Source organism: Melopsittacus undulatus, chromosome 9, assembly GCF_012275295.1.
Source record: "Melopsittacus undulatus isolate bMelUnd1 chromosome 9, bMelUnd1.mat.Z, whole genome shotgun sequence".
In the NCBI taxonomy this organism is placed as follows: domain Eukaryota; kingdom Metazoa; phylum Chordata; class Aves; order Psittaciformes; family Psittaculidae; genus Melopsittacus; species Melopsittacus undulatus.
In genome coordinates, this window is record NC_047535.1 from 40867821 (window position 1) to 40891666 (window position 23846).

The 23846-nt window shown below is 53.4% G+C and overlaps 1 protein-coding gene across 2 annotated transcripts in view; it reads right to left on the reverse strand.

The window, feature by feature from the left end:
- The window catches only part of PLXNA1 (plexin A1), a 104387-nt gene that overhangs the window by 7020 nt on the left and 73521 nt on the right, over positions 1-23846 (reverse strand). Inside the window, exons 16-31 of one of the 2 annotated variants that reach the window (XM_034066458.1) lie at positions 23288-23455; positions 22323-22416; positions 21739-21978; positions 21447-21590; positions 20548-20782; positions 18934-19076; positions 15594-15850; positions 12508-12574; positions 8517-8663; positions 7860-8019; positions 7202-7305; positions 6493-6670; positions 5742-5932; positions 5127-5296; positions 3321-3533; positions 878-1028 (exon numbers count right to left, since the gene is read on the reverse strand). In XM_034066458.1, the coding sequence (XP_033922349.1) occupies positions 878-1028; positions 3321-3533; positions 5127-5296; positions 5742-5932; positions 6493-6670; positions 7202-7305; positions 7860-8019; positions 8517-8663; positions 12508-12574; positions 15594-15850; positions 18934-19076; positions 20548-20782; positions 21447-21590; positions 21739-21978; positions 22323-22416; positions 23288-23455 (2662 nt within the window). The remainder of the gene's footprint in view (positions 1-877; positions 1029-3320; positions 3534-5126; positions 5297-5741; positions 5933-6492; positions 6671-7201; positions 7306-7859; positions 8020-8516; positions 8664-12507; positions 12575-15593; positions 15851-18933; positions 19077-20547; positions 20783-21446; positions 21591-21738; positions 21979-22322; positions 22417-23287; positions 23456-23846) is intronic. The other variant, XM_005142234.3, reaches the window with a different exon arrangement.

The following is a 23846-nucleotide window of genomic DNA, read 5'->3' on the forward strand; positions in this document are numbered from 1 at the left end:
ACACAGCACCTTCCCAAGCACCAGGGTTTCCTCCCATCCCTGCATCCAAGACAGATTCTCCTTCTTCTCCTCACTCCTGCAGAGCACCTGGTCCCACACAGATTTTGGCCATAATGGTCCCAGTGCTGACCTTAAACCCAGGAGCCAGATCTGCTATAACCAGCCTGGGGACTCCCTAAATTCACACATCAAAGAGGCACTGGGAGATGCCTCTTGGGATTGCTGCAGGGTATGATAGGGATCCCATTTCCTCTCCCAGCTCCAAGCAAGGAGATGTTCAGGCACTCTATCACCTAAATAAGCTACTGTTCAAATGCAGTCGTCAATCCCATTTATTGGGACAATAAAACCACAGTATCACATTATATCTATAGATCCATATTTTACTGTAGTTACATATTTCATTGCTTTAATAAAAAGATGCTAGATGTGGATCTGAGCAGTGCTTTACGAAGTTAATTTGTATAAATTACAGCAGAGGGGGTTTTAACCATTCTTCCTGACGTTCACAAAGCACTGAGGAGGCCACCACATCCTCCAGCATCCATGGGGAGCAGAGCCAGATACTGCCTGCATTCCATGGCGTTGGTACAGCCGCAGTGCCAGTGGACAGGGGAGAGAACACCATGAAATCTGAAGCCCCATGGAACTCGTGGGTAGAAAAATGGGTTTTTCCTACAGTACTCACTCAGAAAATATGGGAATGAAGTGCTGTCTACTCCAGTGCCTGGCTCCACACCTCCCAGACCTTTCCATCCCCACCAGACCAAGCACAGACACAGACTAAGCTGCTCTCCTGCACTCCATGTGGTGTTTTTCCATAGGGAAAACCATGGGGCTGCAGGAACACAGGTAAAGGGACTTGGCTACATCTTACCTCATCCTTGTACTTGGTGATGTAGGAGTAGATCTCGTGCAGCGCGCTCATGCTGTTGAACTGGCTGAGGTGTAACCGCGACTGCTCCGCCAGGTACGCACTCATGTCCTGGTCGCTGATCGCTGGCATTTTAGCTATATCTGCATAATATCTGCAGGGGGGAAAAGCAGGAGAGGGGGTCAGAAACAGGGACACACAGAAGGATGGGTCCCCACCACAACACTCACCAAGAACAGCCACTGCAGAGGCAAGGAGAAGAGCCTCCAAGCAGCGGCATGCAGCAATCACGCGCTGTAACACCACTGCTCATCCAGAGGTCTCCAAGAAGTCCATGGATGGGTTAGCATCATTAGGAACATGCTCCTGATGGAGCAGCACCCAGCCCTGCTCACCATGCTGGGAAGCAGGAGCTGCTGCTCTGAGGGATTTCCCACCCTCTCCTAAACCACACATTTTTCCTCCTTCCCATCCCATTGGCATGTTTTGCCATCAAACTGCACCCACCAGCATCATCCACGTCTGCAGCAACAGGCAAGGCTTTGCTTCTCCTAAGGCTGCTTTGATTTCAATTCAACACTTGGTGCATGAACATCAGACAAGTTCACTCCAGCCCTCTTAAAAAAGAAACTTTCCCCACAGCAAATGAGCCCTGGCTATTCCCACCACCTGGAACTGCAGAGTGCCAAGTCTCCTCCAGGTTTGCGTTACTCCTCATGGCTCCTCACTCAGTGAAGTTTCTGGTACAGTGATTAGCATCATTAGCATCATCAGCTGAATGCTGAGATGGAACAGAGCTGAAGCACTCGGGTAGGAGCAGATGGCAGCGAGACCACTTGAGGAGATGAATGCGAGGATCCACTCCATCCCACAGCGCTGAACTCACACGGTGTGAAAATACTGGGGCAGTTCTACAAGGAGGCTCATTCACACCCACAAAGTGATGGGAGAGGTTTCCTGGACACTGCCAAGAGCGCAGTGGTCTGAGGTGAGGACCTGACTAAAGCAGGCAGCAGGAGAACAGCTACACCAGTACAGAGGTCACCCTCAGTGACACCTCCCAGAGCTGACAGCGCTTCTGCCTGTGCTGAGGAATGTTAGGGACGATTTGCTCAATCCTTCTCCATCCCAGCCTCCAAGGAAAACCCATAGAGCTCATCCTGGTCACCCTTTAACCCTGTGAAGGCCACTAGGGAAGGGACTCAAGGGAGAGGAAGGTACAAAGGAAATCTGCTGAAGAAAGCTACTGTGGCTGATGCACACAGGATGTCCCGGTAATGTGCAGCGGCTTCGTGTTCTGGGTTTTATCATGACACAAAGGACAGCAGGAAACCAGCATTTCTGAGAGCTGGGCTGGGTCAGTCTGGACAAGAGAAGGCTCCTGAAGGGGAGACCTGAGAGCAGCTCCAGTGCCTAAAGGGGCTGCAGGAAACCTGCAGAGGGGCTTGGGACAAGGGCCTGTAGGGACAGGACAAGGGGAATGGCTTGAACCTGCCCCAGGGGAGACTGAGATGAGCTCTTAGGCAGAAGCTCTTCCCTGTGAGGGTGCTGAGGTGCTGGCACAGGGTGCCCAGAGAAGCTGTGGCTGCCCCATCCCTGGCAGTGCTCAAGGCCAGGTTGGACACAGGGGCTTGGAGCAGCTGCTCCAGTGGAAGGGGTCCCTGCCTGTGGCAGGGGTTGGAACTGGAGGAGCTTTAAGGTCCCTTTAACCCAAACCAGCCTGGGATGCTATGGTTTTAACAGCAGCTCTATTTGGAGGGCATTTCCTAGGTTTCTCTCCCAAAAGGATAATATGCCCAAGTGCATCAATTTGCAATCAGTAGCATTCAAACCCTAAACCTTTAACACTGCATTAATTCAGTGGGACATGAGAAGATCTCTCATCTGCTAACAGCGAAGGTGGAGGGTGATGGAAGGAGTCAGGGGACCTGCTCTTCTCCCTGCTCCCCAGCACAGTGACAGCAGCCCAAGCACTGCCTCAGAGCATGTATTCTCATGAGGATCCCAGGCAAGATGCTCTGATGGATGAGCGATGGGGAATGGTAATTTCAGCACAACCTGCATATATTGTCATGGTGCAAAAAAGGCTCCTCCAGTCCAAGAGTGACTTCTCATTGCTCTTTGAAAGCAGCCAAGGGACATGTTAGCAATTCCCTGGTACAGACCAAGTTTTTACATAGCAAACATCAGACAGCCTAAGGAGGTTGCTTTTAGCACCCCTTGAGCAAGTCAAACATCTCTTACAAGCAGTCATTGCAAGCTCAATTTAAGAGAGGATCACAAGAAAACATCATCTCTCAAAGAAGATCACTTTCTGCAAGCATCACTGTAGCCCCTCTTCAGATACTTGCCAAGAGTCTTCCCAAAGACCCAAGTCCCCTAACCCACATACATGCTCTGTTAAGTCCTCCAGGTGAAGCAAGGAGCTATTGCCCAATCTACTCACCTTTCTACCCAGCTCTTGTAGTTGGGGATGTCCTTGGCATACAGTAGTTTGTTGGAGGGAGAGTCTTTTCCTAGCTTGTGCTCAGAAGTTGAGCAGGAGTCCATGAATGTCTGAGCCACCACGGATAGGCAGGCATCAGTAATACTGTTCTTGTGAATGTCGAACACAAACTGGGGGTTCTTAATCACATTCACCCAAAAACGTAGAGGTAGACTGAGGGAGGAAGGAAACGGGGGTCAGCATCTGAACCAAGCTTTGCAGGGGCACACATCTCAATATGTACCTCCAGATATGGAGAAGGTGCTCTCCATGACCCAGAATTGGGCGTGCTGCTTTTCCCAGCATCCCAGGGATGCGAACATCCTGGCCATTCCCTTCTGCCCAATCCCACATGGCCACAGGTCTCCATTCCTCAGCACTGCCAACATCTCCAGAGGCAAACCAGGGTAGTGCAGATGTGCTGCTTCTCCAGGGATCCACTGAGCCCATGGGTCAAGACCAGCCATGGTGCCCTCCTCTCGCATCCATAGTCCCTTTGCAGGCGCCATGTGGCATCTCACACATCTCTTGTGTCGGAGGAGGGAGTTAACTGGACTCCTCAAGGGACTCATTAGCACATTTAACACCAGAAGAGAACTGAGACAGCCTCAGATGCTGGAAATAAAGCTCTCGGCTGTGGAGGTCTCCTGGCCAGCCACCAACTGGATGTTTGCTGCATACTGACACACATGCCACCCACCATGGCTCCAATTCCCAATCCCACTGCCGCTCTCCTCTCCCAGGAGCATCTCAGGGCCTACCCCCATCAGGAAGCCTCTCGGCTCTGTCATTCCTCAGCACCAACACCCAGCAATGCTTTTTATCTTAGACAAAACACACTTCATTCCTCAGGACTTTCCTAATGAGGGTACCGGGTGCATGCACATATTTCATTTGTGAACGGAATGGCCTCAAGAAATGAGCTCCACACGTCGAATTAGCACCCAGAGATAAGCACAGGCATTAGTATGCAGGAGCCTGCATGCCCAGCCCCTGTGGAGCGGGGCTTTTTTATCCTCCTTTGCCTTTCCCTCCTTCTTTTAATATAGAAAGCCGAGTTATAAATCAGTTCCAAGCACTTCTGCGCTCTCACATCTCCGTTTAAAAATGTTTCTTCTCCTGCCCTGCTAATTGCCAACAGTTACTGAGCTACACAAAAGCAATTTGGCTGCCATTTAACAAATGCCAGACATGGGAACGTACGTACCCACCACCAGAAACAGCGGGATCAGAGAGATGGAATCAGTGAGGCAGCAATGAAGACTGATGCCAAGAGAGGGGCTTGGGGAGCAGGAGCTCCAGCCTTGGTCCCAGCATGGCACTGGTGGAGGTCTCATCACCCACTCCACCCTGCTTCCCCATGGAGGATGCTGAGACAGCTTTACACTGACTTTGTTTGGGCTGAGCAATGGGAGGGAGTGTGGAGACACTTCTAGGACAGGCGAGATGGGAATTGGGGCTGGCATCTCAGATGGAGAAAGCCTTTGCCTAAGGTGAGATGGGAAGGGAGCTGCTGCCTCCAGCCATCAGGGGGAGCGTGTGGCTGGGATCTGGGGATGGAAGGGTGAGGGAGCATTGCATTCCTGGGATTTTTGCTGCTGCAGGAAGGCATTCGAGGGATTTACCCACCCCCGAAATACAGAGATATGGGCCTCTCTTGTCCTGGATCCATTCCAGAGACATATTTCTGGTGCCTGCAAGGCAGGGCTGGAAGTACTGTTAGCTGTGATATCATCACCCCCCTGTCCCATTCCCCCTCTCCATTACCAGTTACTCTTCCAGGTGTGCCTGACATCGTAGTCATTGATCTGATGCTTATCAGCTTGTTCATCCAGGAAATCAAACATGTACTTGATGGCGAGGGGCAGCGCGCTGCCACGATGTGCTGTGCTGAAGATGGTCTCAAACAGGTCATCCACGAACTTCTGCAGGGTGCCCTGAGGAAGGGAAAGAGAGAAACACCACTCAGCACCAGCAGGGAGGTGAGCCTTAACCAGAGCTTGACCTTGAAAGCAAATTCACTTCTATTCCTACCATCTGGAAGAGAAGCACAGCGCAATCTGTGTAACCCTACAGTGGTTTATACTGGGAACAACACTGCAGTGATGCCTCCTCCTTCACTGTATGATCTGACATGCTAAAAGCATACAAACGGCATGGATTACCCAGAGGAGCTGTGGCTGCCCCATCCCTGGCAGTGTTCAAGGCCAGGTTGGAGCAAGTTGCTCTAGTGGAAGGTGTCCTCATGCCCATGGGAAGGGCTGCAACTGGATGAGCTTTAAGGTCCCTTCCAACCCAAACCATTCCATGCTCCTATAAGGGAACTTATGAAGAACCCAAGTCCCTGCCCTTCCCCACCCAGCAGCTGCCTCTGGGCCATACCTTGGTGGCCAACAGACGGGTCAGGTAGATCTCCGAGACCATCTTGCTGCCCCGGTCACCCTCGCGCTGGTCCATGTGGTCGTGGTTCTTCACCAGGTGCCAGAGCTTGGTGCCACTCTCCAGGTCGGGGGTGATCATGGGGGTCCGGGAGCGCAGGCTGTCAGGGCTGCTGGCCGTGCGCAGCATGCTCTCTGCAACACCGAGCACAGGGGATGCTCACAGCCTGCCCGCCTCCATCCTGACACCATCCCCATCATCCCCCTTCCCACCACACGTCACGGCTGTGGAACGGGAGCTTTGGGATCAGCCATGGATTGGGAGCTCTGGTGGGACCATCCTCAGTCTACCGGGCTACATGCAAGGCTACAGGGGCCAGGACTGTGGGGGAAGGGATTCTGCATGCTCCCAACACACATGTCCCAGGATCACAGATGCTTCTTCCTGTGTCAGTCTGAGCTGACCACGCTATCCCCTTCCAAACCATGGCTGAAGCACACTCGCCAGCACATTCACTGCAGTCCTCAAATCTGCTCATTTAGGTGTAAAGTCTCCCTGTGCCTATTTGAATTAGACTTCAGGGGGATTAAAGGGAGGGGACCCCTTAGCAGCAGCCACGACACCCCTGTTTCACCCCCAAGCCTGACCCAAAGAGATGCGCTGAGGGCATCTGCTCCCTTCCAACACCAGAAGTGGTGCAGGAGAGCCGGGGATTGGAGGACCCTGTTCACGAGAGCCACAGTTAATGAATCACCTGCCCTGTGCCTTGGTCTGCCAGCCCAGCCCGGCGCTGCCTCCCCTGCCAGCACAGCGGAGGGTGCCCCTGCGCGCTCACCGTATCTGCTGAGGGACTTGGTGAAGGTGGAGGAGTTGGAGATGTTGTACGCTGAGTTCTGCTTGGGCACCAGGGCCACCGAGGAGCCATCCGTCACCTGCGGGCAGAGATGGGATGAGCAGGGGAGAGGCAGCAGGGAGAAACCAACCCGGGGGAAGCTCCACTGCATCCCACCCCGGGACATCCATCTCCAGCAAAGGAGATCTACATCTCCACTTCTAACAGCTCATGGGAAGGGGTCAGACCAGAACACACCAGACTGCTTGGTGTGAAAATGGCCAAGTAAGATCAGAGCAGGAAACAGCCTCTGAGAGTCCTGGAGATGCTCTGTTTAATGAGCATCCTTGAATGGAAGGATATCCTTGAAAGTCCTTCCTTGAATGGAAGAACATCCCTGAATGCCCTTCCTTCAATGGAAGGACATAAACACAGGTTTATATGTTTAGGTTATGGAACCTTCCTGTTCCACCAGGAAAGTGGCTGCAGATCTTCTGGCTATGAGCATGGATGAGCAGCACAGTTTGGAGACCCGAGCCCAGGCCCTGACCAAGCTGAGGAAGGAGAAGAGATGGCTCAGGCTCAAGGCAGCTGGTGTCTGCTCAGTGCTCTCCACCATGGACAGCCTTACCTGGTAGTGGGCCAGGGTGTTCAGCCTCTTCCAGTCATTGTCGATCTTTGTGGTGACATCCTCATCCTGCAGGATGATCCGGGCCATCCTGCCCTGCCGCCACTCTGTCCCCGTGAGCAAGAAGGGCCCGTGGTTAGTGGGTGATAGGAGCCAAGCAAGGGTAGGAGCAAGGTCTGGGCATCAACAGAAGAGCCCTCCCACCATGTTCTGAACCCCAGGACTGATGGCTACCCACATAGTGCTGGGGAAAAGCTGTTTCCAAGTTCCCAAGGAAAGACAGCATCGATTTGACCCTGGTGACCATTTCCTTTGCTCTTCTACCTTCCATTCTCCTGCCCTTCCTTTAAGAACAGGGCTATAAACACTGTTCTCCCCCTTGGCCCTCAGGCACTTCAAGCCTGCAATCTGGAACACAGCCAGACCCAAGGAGGCTCCACTTCCCAACCTCCCTACTGGCAGGACACACACTCTCATGCCACAGGTCCCCACACAATCAGTGCTACCAGCACAGCAGAAGTGGACTGGAGAAGCACAGATGCTCTGTTCCTGCCAGGTACCTGAAGGAGATGTGGATCTCCCTGTTTTAAATAGGGGCTTGGACACTTCTGCTCCTTGTCACATCCCTGCTCCCCCAAGGGCAGTGCTCGACCTCTCTTACCCAGGTCCATGTCTCCAGCTTTGGGGCGCTGGGAATAGGGCACTCCCTTGTAGACAGCATCCAGCAGCTTCTCCTTCACCTGCGTGATGGTGTCGCAGTTCAGCACCTTGACAGGGATCTCTGGGGCGTTCTCATTCTCTGGGTTCACGCAGTTGAGGGTCTGCACAGCACAGGGGGGCAGAAAGACTCCAGTGAGAGGTTGTGATGCACTGGCTGCAAAGGCAGGTCCAAGGGCATGGGGCTACAGCTGTGCACAGCCCATGGCTTCCACCTCTTGGGCTGCTGTGGGGTGGCCACATGGCACATCCCTGCTCTGCCTTTCTCCCCACCACCCTCAAATCTGCAACTATTCATAGAGTCATTGAAGGGTTTGGGTTGGATGGGACCTTAAAGGCTCATCCATGGGGTTTGCTGGCAGAGGTGCAGAGGGGACTGAGTTCATGTTTGACTTTCACAGCTCCATGGCAAAGGCAAACCTTGCCATGCAAAGGACCCATTTCTGAGATGGGCCATCATGTAGAGAAGGCAAGAGGCACCTTAGGGGTGCCGCAGAGGAGAACAAGAGACAAAGCACTCTGGATGCCTCCAAGACCTTGTTAAATGGCCGGCCCTTGCAGCCCTGGCATCAATACCAGTGAGGCTTCTGCTTGCACTAACCAGCATTTTGTAGTCAATCTGCTGCCGGATCAGCTTGTCCTCACTGAGGGAGTAGCGAGCCTCTCCTGTGATGGCATCAATGGGTCCCTTCTCCATCTGCTGCTTAATGGCACAGTAGAGCATGAAGAGAGGTTCCCCAGCACATTCCTGCAGGACAGGGGATGGAGAAGAGGGAGAGAAAGGGGTGAGAAGGCATCAGACAGCAGCTCTGCCTTTCAGGAACCACCACTGTGTCAGGAGCTTGCAGCAGCCCTGCAGCATCCATTCTAGGCTAGTGAAGAGCAGGTTGGGTCTGGGGACTGTGTGTATGGGTTATAGCCTGTATCTTTTGAGCTGGTCCAGCTGAGAGAAGCATCAGAGGACTGGAAAGGGCACGGTGTAGTGCGACAGCCTGGGGGTTATTCCCAGGTACCATGATGCAGCTCTGGCATCTGCCAGGAGAGAAGGTCAAAGGAGGTTTCTCCATAGGATGCTGGGCACAGCCAACCAGATCCACTGGGAAGGAAAAGCAAACAAACAACTCACTGACAACCCTACCCCAGGTTGCAGCTGATGGAGGTGACCAGGCAATGCTAAAGCTGCAGCAAAACCATTTACCACCTACATATCCCCACCACCAAACCCCTATAGTCAGAACCAGCCAGAGCCACCTCAGCATCTGTCTCGTAGGTAGGAGGAAGGGAAAGGGAAACTGGAGCAGATTCTTCCAAAGAGATGCTGGAACTGCAGCAACCAAGGAACAGCAAAGGCCCCACTGAGACTGGAGGCACTAAGCAGCCATGAGTTGGCTTTCATCACCCAGAGCCCAAACCTCTCTGCTGAGCTGCATCCCAATGAGCCCCTCCAGATACAGGAAGCAGCCCTAAGGGACTAAACAGGGTACAATGGGAGCAGAGAGGACAGGAACAGGTCCCAGCAGATGTAACCCCCTGGCCCTCATCCCTCCCTCCCAGCCACCTCCCAGATAAAGTGTCCTTTGGAGCGGAGTGTGGCTGCTCTCCCTGTCACCATATGCTGGTAGCATCTCGTTAGCATCTGCGGTAATTAAAGAGACAGCTGCTAACGAGCAGGAACAGGCATACATCATCCCCAGCCTCCCGACAACACGCCTGCCTTTGGAATTAGGTTTCATTTGCAAACTTGGCTTCATTAAGTCGGCTTGGAAACGTGAGACACCCAAGGTGGGTGTTGTGCTGAGCATCACTGGTGAGGCAGGAGTGTGGGGATAGCCAAGGAGTGATGCTCCCAAAGCATCCCAAGCCCACCCTCCAGCCACGGGGGAAAGGCTCAAGTTGCTTCTTACAGTTGCTTGTAAAAACTCCTTGTAAAACTTCCAAGTTTGTGGAAGGGGGATGGATGGATGGATGGAAGGATGGATGGATGGATGGATGAGAGCTGGGAGCAGGGCTCCTGCTCACATCTGGCATGGCTGCTCCAGTCTCAGCCCATAGATTTCCCCTCTCCAACAAGGCATAGTTGCTGTCTCAACATCTGCAGCTCTACAGGATTCCCATCAGGAGAGGGGATCAGCCATGGTTCTAACTCCAGGCATCACAGCATCGCCTCCTCCACAACTCACACACTGGTGGGGCTGATGGGGAATAAATCTCTCCTTGGAAGCATGGGTAGAGCTGGCCCTATGGTCTCCCATGAGGGATGGAGGCATCAGAGGTCCCAGTGACAGACACATCACTCCACCAATACCATGTGGGCTTCTGGCGGCTCCCGTGTGCCCCATGATCCTGATCTCCTTCTGACCTGTTGGTCAACTGAAGCAATCCAAAACCTCACTCCCAACCTCTCTGTCCCCAGCAGCTCTTGAGGACCAGGGCCAAGACACTGACACGGGCTCACAGCTCAATGAGCCACTACGGATGAGGATGGTTTAGGGTTCATCCCTCACAGACCAACACAATGAACAGGAGCTGCAGAAACCAGCACTGGGCAGTTGCCCCAAGATGATCTCCATTGGGGGAGTTACAGGAAGGGACCATTGAGATGGGTCTGGCAGCCCCACAGGTTGATGGAAGGCAGCCAGCCCCCAAACACAGCCATGCCCATGGTGCCAGCCCTGATGCATGCGCTGGGAGCAGGCTGAAGCAAGCCAGCCACGCTCAAACTGTCTTATTGACTAGATCTAGCTCATCAGGCACCTAATATCCTGCATTTGTCAGCACTTGTCTCCATTTATCCCCCTCCCTTTCCCCAGGGTGTCTCATTAAGAGTCTGATAAATGCTACTACAGGGTTCCTGTGAAAGCACCAGCCCTCATTGGCTCCCCATGCTGCTGGCCCTGAGCAGGGGAGGCTGTCCTGCCCCTGTGCCCTGCTCTGGGAAGGTTTGCTGGGAGCTGATCCAGCTCCTGGATGTCCTCCTGCCTCATTCCCATGGATCAAACCAGGGATTGGTGCAATTTCCCTGCTGGCAAACTGTCTGCTGTGACACCTCTGTGGTTGGACACCATAGCCAAGCACTATAAAAAGCCATTGTACCGATCCCATCCACACGTCTCTCTCCTTCTACTCCTTATCCTCAGTCCTGCCTTGCATTGGTGACATACCCATAAAGGGGACAGGGCTGTAACAAGGACAGATGCAGAACAGAGGTGGCACATGAGCAGCTTCTGAACAAGGTGAACATGCCCCATCACTTCACCACTTGCCTACATGCCCAGCCAAGGACAGGCCAAGGGCATCAAGTCACACACACGAACACAAACACAACATCTCCAGACACCACTGTGGCATTTGGATGCCGTGCATCTGCCAAAGCCCAACCTTGTCCACTTCAAGGAGCCTTGAGGGGGCTTATCCACAGTGAGAGCTACTCCAGCCTATCCAACCAACCCATCTGCCAGCATTCTACTTTATCCCATAGACAAAGCACCAGCACAACGGGGCAGCAGGAGGTCTGACATCTCCCCATGACCAGCACAGCTCTTCTCCCCAGCCCTGGAAAGCATCTCTGCTGCACACTCCAGCTAGATTTGTACAGATAGAGGCTATCCCTCGACAGAGGCAAAAAGCCAAGTGCATGTAAGTGATATTATAAATCACCTCTTGCTGATGATCACTCGAGTTGTGCACAGGCTCTGCTCGCTCTCATCTCTTGGCTGGAAACGGTTCAAACTCTCTTTATCTTAATGAGGGATGAAATCCCACCAAACCTGCTGCGTGGCACCCAGCCTCGCTGCACGGAGCATCCCAAGGAATGGCTCTGCTCACTGGCAAAGCAGCAGCAGGACAGCAGGCACCATTCACCCGCTGGTGCGGCTCCAGAGGGTGGAAGCACTGGTGCTGGTGGAATAAATGTTCTCGATATAGGATGGACGAATCAGGGGTAAAAACAGCCCTTGGGGCTTCAGCATCCTCTGCTGCCACCATGATGAAGCTGGGAAAAAGGTGGATTCAAGCTCTGCATCCCCGTGGATGCACAGTGATGAGAGCTGTGTCCCAGCTGCCAACACAACCCATAGGGTGTCCATCCTCACCAGAGCACCTTTTGGAAGGGCAGCAGTGATAGAAATGCTTGAGGGAAACAATTCCCCTGCAGCAGAGCCTCAGTGTCAAAGAGATAAAGGAAAAGCAGCAGCTGTGCATGAAGAGCTCAGCACATCCAACTGCAGCTCAAACAGGCAGAAACATCCTCCCATCACAGTCACATCTACAGAAGGACAAGCTCCAAGGGCTTTTTCCTCCTGAGTTACACAAGAATGGGAACCGCTCCAAAGGGGCTCAAGGCTCAGCTGAGTTGATTCAGATTTATCCTATCTCCACTGTGAAATCCAGACTGGAATTGCTTAATGCATTTCTCAATCTCAGCTATTTCTCCAAAAGGAGACCCACAATCACGGATCACATCTCAGAATCCCAGGATGGGAACGGAGACCTGGGAAGTGACGGCTACTCTGGGAGGGAGCAGCAGAGCATCACCCCAGGCTGTGGTACCCCCTCCCTGCCCGCATGGGGCTGCCATCCCTTCCCAAACTCACCTTCAGGAACTTGTACAGCAGAAACGTGAACCAATTGGTCAGCATCTTCTCTGCCACCGACTCCGTCCTGCAGGGAAGGCAGAGAGCAAAGCCATCAGCAGGGGATATTAAAGGGCTCTGATCCCACCTGCTGACACCTCAGCCTTGGACTGGGGCTGCATTACTTTTGTCTACAGAAGGTGTCATCTGGAAAGGGAGGAACCTCGAAGCAAAGGGGCACAAGCAAACAGCAAAGCTCTAGTGGAAACGGTGCCCATCCATAAGGCTGAGGGATGGCAGCCCCCCAGGAGGGAGAAGCAAATTCTCCAGTGTATTTGGAGAACCAGAGAGCCGAGTACAACCTTGTCCCATGGGATTTAACCATTCCCTGCCTGCATGGTGGAAATCCAGGTCTCTTTGTGTCTCCACAGAGCGGGGTGGTGAGGTAGCAGCTTGTAGTGTACAGTGCTGCAACCATCAGCTCCAAAAGGAGCTCAAAACCGGATCCGTGCCTCTCTACTTTCAGAGATGCAGCTGACGGTCGTATATTGCCCCTAGTTTCCTAAAGCATGGTTCAAATGAGGATGCCACCATGCTCCACAAGCATGGATGATTCAGGGGAGTTGGCTGTGTCTGTTTGGCACCACAGATGTGCACAAGAAGGAAAGCAGGGTCCCATGGGATGAGTGTGAGATGCAATGGGTCCAGACAGCATGGGGGGTGTGCTGGTACTGCAGCCAGGATGGGCTGCACCAGCAGAGGAGAGGGACACAAGGCCCAGGTTCCTACAAGGACATCTTAACATGCTTGTCTGCACCACAGCCTGCTCTCAGGGCCATAAGATTGAAATTCCCCTTAACATGTCCATTATTTAAGTGCCTTTTACTCCTTCTGAAGTAAAACCCCCAGCCAGCCCTCACCCTCTGGGTTAGGCTTCCTCAGCTTATCCACCCATTACCCATCACATCAGCCACAGGTGCTCCTGAAGCACCAGCAATACCAACAGCCCCAGGGATGTGGCTGCCTTTCTGGTGCACCAGGGAAAGGGATACAAACAGTATGACTCAAGGAACCAAACCCATAAGGAATCGGGACCTCGGAGCCACCAGAAGGAGTCCCAGAGCCCAAGGGCAATGCCATACAGCAGATGGGCCAGGAGCAGCTTCATGGCCAGATGGCTGGGATAGGAAATCCATTTTGCCAGTTTATTCCAGCTGACGCAGGGTCGTATGGTCCCTTCCAAGGCTTTCTCTTGTGCTAATGGGGGCTTAGACCTTTTTGCCCTCCCTGGAATAGCAGAACCCTCCTTAAACCATTAGGGGATGGTAATACTTGAGCCTCCAGGGAAGCCTTTCTGCCCTGCTGGGAAAGATTAATGCATCAAGGGGAAGGAAAAAGGGAGAAGGGAGACAGGGAGAAAGCCAGGGAGGGGTAGACTGAAGCTATTCAGCAGATACCCCTCAGCCGCAGCCCAGGATCTTTGTGACAAGGCTGTAACACTCATCTGAAGTGCCATCATCCAGGCTCCGGTGGGTGTTTGTCTTTATCCGCAATAGAGCCAGATGCCACAGCAACAGGGGATTATCCAGTAACAAAACAAACAAGTAAGAGCTCTCCCCACTTAGATCAATGTTAATCCAGTGCCCTGGGCAGTGAGCACACTCTCAGACCCAGCAGCAGGGCAAATCAAAAGGATGGAGAAGCCCTCAGGGCCATTAAACATCAGTTGGGGACACACAAGTAAGGTGATGGGGACCTCATCCTTGTCCTAAGCCTCCTGCAGCTCCACCTGGATGGGCCCTTGAGCTCTGTGGCTGGGGACCAACACTCCTCAGGGTGCTCTGTCCCTGTGCTGGTCCCATGGCTCAGCCACTGCAGCTCCTGCCCTCCCCAACTTGCCTTTTATTCAGATGTTATTGATGTAGTTCAGGTGCTGGAAATGCAGTTTAAGTATTCCAGTGAAACCTAGTGTCATGGAGGGATGATGAGAAGGGAAGAGCCTAAGGATGCGCTTGGAAAGCAGGGATGAGGGAGAGGGTTGGGACCTCCAAGATCCCCCCTGCTCACCCAGGCAGCCACAGGTCTGCTCTGCACCCCATCTCTGGCACTTGAGAAACTAAGGTCACCCTTTGAAGTGTGATAAATGAAGCAGAGTCAAAGCTATGTTCCTAAAGAGGCCAGCCAAGGGCAGGTGGCTGGGACTGGGATCAGCTCACATCTGTGTCTTCTCCCCTGGGCCAGGCACACAAAACCCAGCACACTCTGTCTGGTCTGACCACGCCATCCATGAACATTGGTTGATGGCTGAAAGATGCTCTTGAGGCTTCCTGGTAACAAACCAGCCCCATGGCTCTCTCCTGTTCCTGCAGCACCTTCGCTGCAGGCTGGTGGCACCAGGCTGGTGAAGGCAGAGATAGAGAGGCACAGCACAGTGCAAAGAGAGAAGATGGCACAAGGAGGGCCTCGGGCTGGGCTGGTGCAGCTTATTAATTGTTTTTGTTCAGCTCTTGGTGTATCTCTCAATATTCATCAGCCCGTGACAAAGGAGAGCTCAGAGCTATCGTTAAATATTGATGGGCCAGGCTTGGCAGGCTGCCTCCTGCTCGCGCTCCCCCCGGCCCTGGAGAGACTCCCAGGTCGGGAAGAGCTGCTTGGCTTTCCCAGGAAAAACCCCGTGTGCCCAGCAAGGTGGGCAAGCCCCAAGGAGGCACCCATGCAGGGCAAGAGCTGCCCCACATGCTGAGACGTGTGTGGGACCACCTGGTCCCCTGGAGAAGGGAAGGCTGGTGGAGCATCACTATCACCATACACACCAGCATGCATCCTCACTGCACCAACCTAGCTGTCAAGCATCTTGCTCCCTCCTTCCCAGACAACACAAACCCACATGGGCCAAACTAGACCAAGAACATCCCATGGGTGACTCCTGAATCTGTTGGGTCCAGGTGGTCCCACATCCCTTACACTTGCACACAGACAGGCAAGGAAATACTTGACAACGGCCACCAGCCAACACCAAAGCCATCACTGATGGCATCACAAATGACACCAGCTCAGAAGAGCTTGGGCACTGTCCCACAACTCCTACCCCCCAAACGGTCCCTCACCTCCTCAGTAGCAGCTTGGGGTGGTTCTTACTCTCCAGGTTCTTCTCAATGAGGTCGGAGAGGAGCTGTTTCAGCACACCTGTGGCGTACTCCATCTCGCCCTGCAGTGCTGTCATGATGAGCGAGGCCACGTTGCCGCGGTCCCGCATGGAGAAGCTGCGCTGAGCCTCCAGCGTGCGGATGAAGGTCAGCAAGAAGTGCTTCTTGTTCAGGAGCTGCCCAAAGAGTGTCAGGGACTTCTCCACGTTAGCCTGGACCTGCAGGGATAGAGCAGAGCTGGGAGATGGGCACGAGCAGTAAGATGGGCAGTAAGAAGGTGCTGGGCTGCACAAAATGCTGGATTCACCTTCATCCCACAAGAGGAAAGGATGAAAACAGGTCAAAAAGCAGCTGGATTTGCTCTTTTCATACTACCAAGCTTCCTATTTGCTGATCAACCCCGGTTCCCTCCAAAAGCATTATCTAGTTTGTAGTACCACAGCATCAGGTTAATACACGGCATCACTGTATATAATGTACATACATACACACACTTCTATACAAAGACTCTCCCACACACGTGCAGGCACATACACAAACCTCCATCCCATAACCACACACTCTTCCTCTCCCAGACACACACAAATAGTAATTCCCAGTCTCAGCTAACAAGCAGCTCAATCCCGACCCAAGGCACCGCAACACATGCTCTGGGTATAGCACAGAAAGCAAACGCCTCAACCCTGAGTTCCACCACCAGCAAACCCACCTGATTTTGAGGGGCTGGATTTCAGACAAGGGAAGGAAAGAGCAGAAAACCCACTCTAGAAACAGCCTGAATAATTCCCTGTCCTCTCGAGATGTTTAAAGGAGTATTTTTGGCCATACTTGGCCACATAGGACCCAGCAGGGATGGGGTTGGGATGTTCTCATCCCCACGCTGCCATCGTCAGCATAGCTCTGGTCAGCCTTGACCACATTCCTTATCAGAAACGAACATTTATACAACACAATGTTTTCCCATTGGAAAGGATGGTTTCCTCCACAGGAAAGCCTCGCTGTGGCAAAAACATCAATGGAGTAAGTGAAAAATTTCATTCCACGTCAGTATTTGGAGACAAAACAACACTTTTCACTTCAAAACACCAACTCAAAATGAAGAGCAGGGTTTTGACACATCAAATCACTCCACTTCAATCAAAACTTTGGATCATCACTTTTCACTTCAGCAGAATTCCTCATGGATTTACCTTCCCCCTCCAAAATACTCCTTCCCATTGGACAATATCCCTGTTTTCACACCCTGACCTTGCCCATTCTGCAATAGGAATCCCCAGGTGCCACTGTCACCCCCATCACCCAAACGCCTGTCGCAGAGCATCCCCAAAGGGGAATGGGGTAGTGATAAACCCTCTCTGCCTCCATCCTCCGGGTCCCCTCACAGCAAGCACATGGCTCTATTTCCCTTAACGCAGGTCAAGAATAAGGCCCTGCTATGAACAGAAATGCTTTAAATTAGGTTTTCCCAGAGCCTCTCCCTCCAGACCATGCAGAGACCTCAATGCAATAATGTTGGTAACTCGGATGCCTGAGGTTCAGCAGCATTACCCAGCAAGCTCCCTACAGGGATGCAGAGAGGCTGGGCGATTCCTCAGCATGGGAAGACCCAAGAGCCAGCTGGAGCACAGCGGGTGCAGTGGAGACCTACCAGACGTACCAGTATAACTGGTGCAGAGAGATGCTGCACCCCTCTCCCTGTGTGTGGCTGGTGCTTTGGCAGCCAAGACCACACAGAGGTCACCACAGAGCAAGAGGACTTCTCCCTTTAGAGCAGGAGGATCTCGATAGGATGGGGAATTGGTCCTGCCCAACAGCGACCATCCCACTGGGGCACAGAAGGACATGAAACCCCATCACAAGCAGCACAGCAATGCCCGAGGCTGTCGCCTCCCTGGTTTCCCTGTGTTTAACTGGCTGATCATTAGCAGAAATAAATGAACAATACTGAATTAAATATTTAATCAGGCTTAAACTCCCACCAAGCACCAAAACCTCCCCCTCAAACCCCAAAGAGAAAGGAGCTGGTCCCACCAGCCTGATGCTCGCTGCGGATTAGCGTGTGCGTGCACAAGCGCCGCTTCCTTCCCGTCACTTGCAATAGCTAATGTTACACTCAGAGCAAAGAGGCAAATAAAAGCAAACCTGATTAAATTATATGAAGCTTACACAACTGTAGTTGCTTTATTTAATCTCTTTTGGGGATTTGGTGGGGTTTTTTGTCCTCCTTTGCAACTTTAACCCCTTGTTTCCCATGCCAGACTGAGCTGGCGTGCTCGCTCAAATGGGATGTTTTGAATTAGGAACTAGAAGCAGACAAACTCCCATCCAGCCTGGTGCAGCCAATGCAAAATTCCCCCTCTGATACCCTTTGTGATACCCTTTCCACCCCTCCGTCTGTAGGGAAAATCCTAAAGAGCAAGAGCAGAGGTGAGAGGAGAACCAGGCGTTCGCACAGGCAGGAAGGGCTGTGCCCCAGGGAGAGCTACACTCACGCTCCGAGCATCCGGAAACCCGAGCTGCAAGGGGAAATCCATGGAAACCAAGGGAAATCCATGGAAACCGGGTCCCCACTGCCCTCCGGAGCTGGGATTAGGGACCAGGGAAAGAGAGCCAGGGCCCCGCGCCGCAGCCACGCTGGCGTACACCAGCAGCACGTGCACTTGCAGTTGGTGAGAGCTTGTTGTGTTGTAATTAGTGACCGTGCATCTTGCACCAGGGCCAATTACTGCTCCTAAATACATGGTGAAGCCCCCGTCGACATTAATTACTGTGCCGGGTCAGCAGCAAGGGGAAGCTGAGGTCATCCCCCTCCTTTCCCTCATCAAGAGCAGCCCAGCAAACGAGAAGCCAATTGGTGTGCAATTGCATGCACTACATTAAACAGAGGTGGGGAAGCCGGGAGAGGAGAGGGAGCGGGTTTGGGAAGCAGGGGAAAGATGCCAAGGATGGGTTCTGCATGGGGAAACGGAGCCAAGCAAGCAGGCCATGTCAGACAAGCCTGTTAGAAACGAGCAGCCGGTCAGGCATCAAACAAACCCAATTGAATAAAGCAAGTGCTGTAGAAAATGACAGCAGCAATGATATTAATATAAATATTGATATTAATGTCAGAGTGCAGCAAGCAGTCAGCAGCCGCTCCGCGTTCATGTTGCCTGCCACGTGGCGAGATGCTCTTTGCTGCACCAGGCCAGCATCCAACCAAGGCATCTCTCCAGCCCTATGCTTGGGGCAAGGGTACTCGTGCAGGGGCACAGCCCCAGTGTGAAACGTTACAGAGACAGACAGACAGACAGACCCACACCTCCATCTCCTTCAGCACAGGGTGGTCTTCTATCCCTGGGAAGAGAACGCGCATGGCATAGGTGCGGTAATCCAGGAAGGGGATGCCGGCCCCATCCAGGTCATTGGTCAGCTCGTTGATGTCAGTCTGCAGCTCAGCAAAGGCTAGGGTGGGAAAGGCAGAATTAAACCAACACATCCTGGAGTGCCAGCACCCAGCATCAGCACCCAGCCTGCACTCCATGGCTGGGCCCCCAGGCGTGAATGGGCTCCGCATCCCTCCTCCCCGCAGGCTGTGATCACTGTCCCCATCTCACAGATGGAGGAACGGAGCTGCAGAGGGAAGGGATGACTTCGCCGGCATAAATCAAGTGGCAGCACTGGGAACAGGACCACCAGGTCCCAGAGGGCTCAAATCCCTGCTGCTCAGCGCTCCCAGCCTCCCAGGGATAAAGGGGAAGCAGGGAATGGCAAGGCTTGAACAAAGCTGGAGCTTCTGGGGGAAAACGTTAGCCTAAACCACAAGAATGTCCTCATTTCTTTTTGACCTAAATACTGCTCCAGAGAAGAGCTTGAACACACCCACCCCAGCACCTCCGGATCCGAGCAGAGGCAGCAGCAAATCCCAGAGGAATGCGATGCAGGGTGGGCAGGGGGGGTGTCCTGAGCCTTTAATTGCACCTACAGGGAAAAGCTGCCAGGAGTCCTGGAGATGCAGCAGGGAAAGGGGTTGGAGGGCGAGGGGAGAGCAAACCCTTAGAAAAATCCAATTCAAGGCACTTTAAAGGGAGCTGGGAGGCAGGCAGAGGACTGCAGGCTCATCAGCCTGATGAGAGAAAACAACCCGTCAGCTTGAAAAGCGTGCTATCTTATCTGTAACTGGTGGGACTAGAAAGGAGAAAAGGCAGGGAAGAGATTGTGCCTTTTAATTAAAAGCAGATCCTTTTATCTGTCAGCTGTGGAAGACAAGACACCATCCCCTCCACCAGCTCCCTTCCCTCTCCCTGTCACCAGTGCCATCCGCAGGCACGCGTAAGGATGGGGATTTGGGGAAGCAAAGGGGGTTTCTTCCTTTCCTCTCTTTGTTAGCTCAGGTTTGGTGCCCGCTGCACCAGCAGCACCCAGGTTGGTTGTGGCTGTGGCTGGAAGGGTCAGAGCCTCCAGAGCCAGCTCAGGGGGATAATGGGCAATTAGGTTTTATCAGGAGGATCACACAAGGAATTCTGTCCAATTTCACAGAGTCCGTCTATCACATAATGAGAGATGGACTGCTTGCTCCCAGGCAGCCTCCACTACTCTCCTTGCTCTCTTTCCTCCTGTTTGGAGAAATAAAGGGGAATTTCGTAATGGGAAAAATCCCCAAATCCCACACAGAAAGAGTTTGCTTCCTTTGACAAAGCAGCTTTGCCCATTCCCTGCAGGTATTTAAGTGACTTGTAGATGTGGCACTTAGGGACATGGTTTAGTGGCAGATTTGGCAGTGCTGGGTTAATGGTTGGACCCTTAAAAGTCTTTTCCAACCTAAATGATTCTATGATTCCCATTCCTCTTCTAGGGAAAGGCTGGGACCACACTGAGCTTTGGGACAGTAGGAAACCCTCCAAGACCCCAAGTTAAGAGCACAGGGATCCCTCACCTTCTTTGCATTCCAGGGCCACCCGGGACTCCAGATTGTCCATCTGCAGCTGGAGGCGCTTCAGGGTCCGGTCAGCATCCCGGGATTTGCGCTTGTACGCGATGAGGACGATGATGATGATGAGGAGGAGCAGGCCACCTCCTCCACCGATCCCGATGATGGCGGGCAGGGTGAGCAGGCTGTCCGAGTAGATCTGCAGGGTTCCCGGGGAGAACTCGAACCCTCCAGCCTTGATCTGCACCATGGTGGGGAGAAAACAGAGCTGGAGTCACAAGGACAGCCCTTCCCATTATGTCCAGAGCTGGAGGATGACTCCCACCCTAGAGGACAAAGGATGCAGGGATAGCAGGAGCTGGTCCAGAGCAGTGCAGGATGCTTTATTGGGATGCAGGACACACGCTGCCAGCGTGCATGCAGAACAGGCAGAGTTTGATGTCTCATTCAGACAACATTACATTAACAGATGGGATGTGAAGCAAGTTCCCCCATGGCTGGGGGGGATTGTGCTGGGTCCCTTTCAACCTGGCAGGGTCCTGGAGTGAGAGCACTGCTCTGCTACAACCCCACTAACAAAGGAGCCTTCCTTGGGATGTGAGCCAGCACTGAGGGAAAGAGGTGGGAATCTCTCCCTGCCTTGGCACAGGCTGTGCCTTGGCACCCAGCAGGGAAGGGAGGCTGTTGGCAGGGCCACCCAGGGCACAGGAACACCCGGCTGTGTGTGCTGGGGATGGGACAAAGCATTCGGTCCTACAAGCTGGGGAGAATGATGGCCAGCGGGCAGGAAGGATGCTCCTGCGTGCGCACCGGGTGTCCGGTCCTCATCCGAGGGCGAGCACAGAGCAGGGCTGGGATAAAGCCTGAACCTGTGTGGTTCAGAGGGCACCAGTGTCAGCACTCACCGTGACTTTGTGCTGGCCGGTGAGGTTGGGGGACTCGCAGAGGAGCTGGGTCTCGGACACCGTCAGGGTGCAGGGGGTGTCTCCGATCAGCACCGTGTAGTTGAGGCGGGAGTTACCGGCTGCTGGTGGGAGCAGGTTCCTGCCCTTTGTGGGAGCAAGGAATGGGATTGTCAGTTCTTTTGCAACAGGGAACACTTAAACCAACCCAATGTAAAGCAAATCAGTGCAGGACTTTGTGCAGAGACAAAAAGCCACCTCCACTGAGGGACACATCTTTACCCCTCTGCCTTACCTTGAGGATGAGGGGAGAGCTGGGCTTCAGCTCCAGCATCCCCGTGGGGCTGAGCGGCTCGAAGACAGGGTCTGGGTAGTAGACGAAGTTGGTGGTGTTGATGATGAGCAGGGCCTGGACGTTATCCATGATGAAGCCGATCTCATCCGGGCGGTCGCCCACCTCCGGAGGGCTCCGCACAGGGTTGTCAATGGAGGGAGCATAGCACACCATGGTCGTGTCGTTGTAGACGGTGCAGTTCTGCAGGAGGCACAACTGAGGTCAGACCCAGCTCCCAGCAGGATCAGACCCCAATAAGGACCTCCTCTGGACATGAGGTTTAGACCTGGGATCTCCTGTCCTGTGCTGTTACATCAACAGGTACCACATCCCACCCTGGGGCAGAGACTCCTGTCTGCAATGGATGTGCAAGGGGTGGATGTGCTCTCTCTGTCACTGTCCTGCAGACATCCCACAAACATCCCATCAGTTCCGCACACTCAGGTCTCAATGCTCTCATGGCCAGGGGCTCTGCAGGGAGATGGCTCAGGGAATCCCTCCTCGTTCTTATGCTCTGCCCCCAGCCCCAGCCCAGCATCACTTACGTTCTCTCTTTCAGAGCTGCAGTACTTGGCCCGGATCCTGGGCTCTTTGATGGTGGCCAAGTTGGTGCCAGTCACAGTCAGCAGCGTCCCACCACTAGAGACATGGAGACAATGGGTTAGGATGGGCAGCTCAGTGCTGGGTCTCACTTCTGGGAGGGAATCACCCATCCTCACCAGCCAGACACCCATCCAGCCCAGCCTGGGTGAGCCACAATGTCACGGGGACCTCTTATCCTATCCAGATGCCACCACATCCAGCAGGATCTGCATGCACCACTGCCAAACCATCTCAGCTGACCCAGGGACCACCAGAGACACCAAACCTGCTAGTTAACACCAGCATCCCACCCTGTGTCTGGGTTTGGGGTCTGAAGGCAGATCCCAAGCTAAGGGAGACCAGGTTTCCACAATGGGAAAGCATCCCCAGGAGGAGGAGGTTCTCTCTGTCACCCCCTTCACCACGCAGGCAGTGGGTGGCAGGACAGGCTGAGCCCCAAGGGGCTTTCTCCATGCCTTGGTGTTGGTGTTAAGAGCTCCCATTGTCCCTGAGAGCTCGGCAATGCCTCTGGGGAGCTTGCTACTCCATCAACAGCCTGGGGAAGGTTTCCCTTTGGCACTGGCTCTTAATGGATTCCTTGGGCTCCTCTCCAGCCAATTCAAACCTTTTAGGAAAATATGTAAACATTGCAAAAACTCCCTGATGGGAAATAGTTTCATTTTATTTGCTGCGGCCAAGTGTCAGCCTGAAACTAAGCAGATCCAAAGCACTCTCTGCTCTTGTCCCCTGCCAGGCTGAGCACTGCAGGCCAGGAGTCAGCAGGGCCTCAGTGCCAAGCCATTGCTCACACTCCTCTCACCACATCTCTGGAGCACGGCCCAGTGGCTATTGCAGCAGCGCTGGGATGTATCTGTCAGGAGGTGAGGGGACCCATGTGGAAAACAGCCCCCCATAAGCAGTGATTTACCTGTTGATGCTCCACTCGGGATCGATCTTCTGGATGGTGGGGTCCTCGGTGTAGTTGTACTTCACCTCGGGGTTGCTCAGCTCTGCCCGGTTGATGTTGATGAGGATGGGAGAGCCGCCGGGGCTGTGCCCAGGGGGGGTCCTGCACCGGATCTCACGGGCGCTTCTCCTGGGGTAGGAACACCCAAGCCATCAGTGCCAGGCAAGAGGAGGGTGAGAGGGGGCAATGCTGCCCCAGCCCCTTGCCCCTTCTCAAACTACCCTGGGGGGTTGGCAAAGGGAGAAAGAAGGGGAAAAAGACAAAACTAACCCACCAAGAACTGAAACAAAAGGCAGGAGGGAATGGGAAGGGCTGAGCAGCTCCTGAGCGTTCCCATCACGCGGCTGCTGCAAACAGCAGCGATTAGGGCTGATAACCAGTAATTACGGCAGGAAAATATTTAAAGAGCCGCTCCATTATCATCCCTAATCTAAAAATTATCCACTTCATGCCTCGGGGCTTTGTGCTTTTAGAGAAGAATCCCTGTTCTTAGGGCTCTTCCTGCAGCTTCTGACGCACA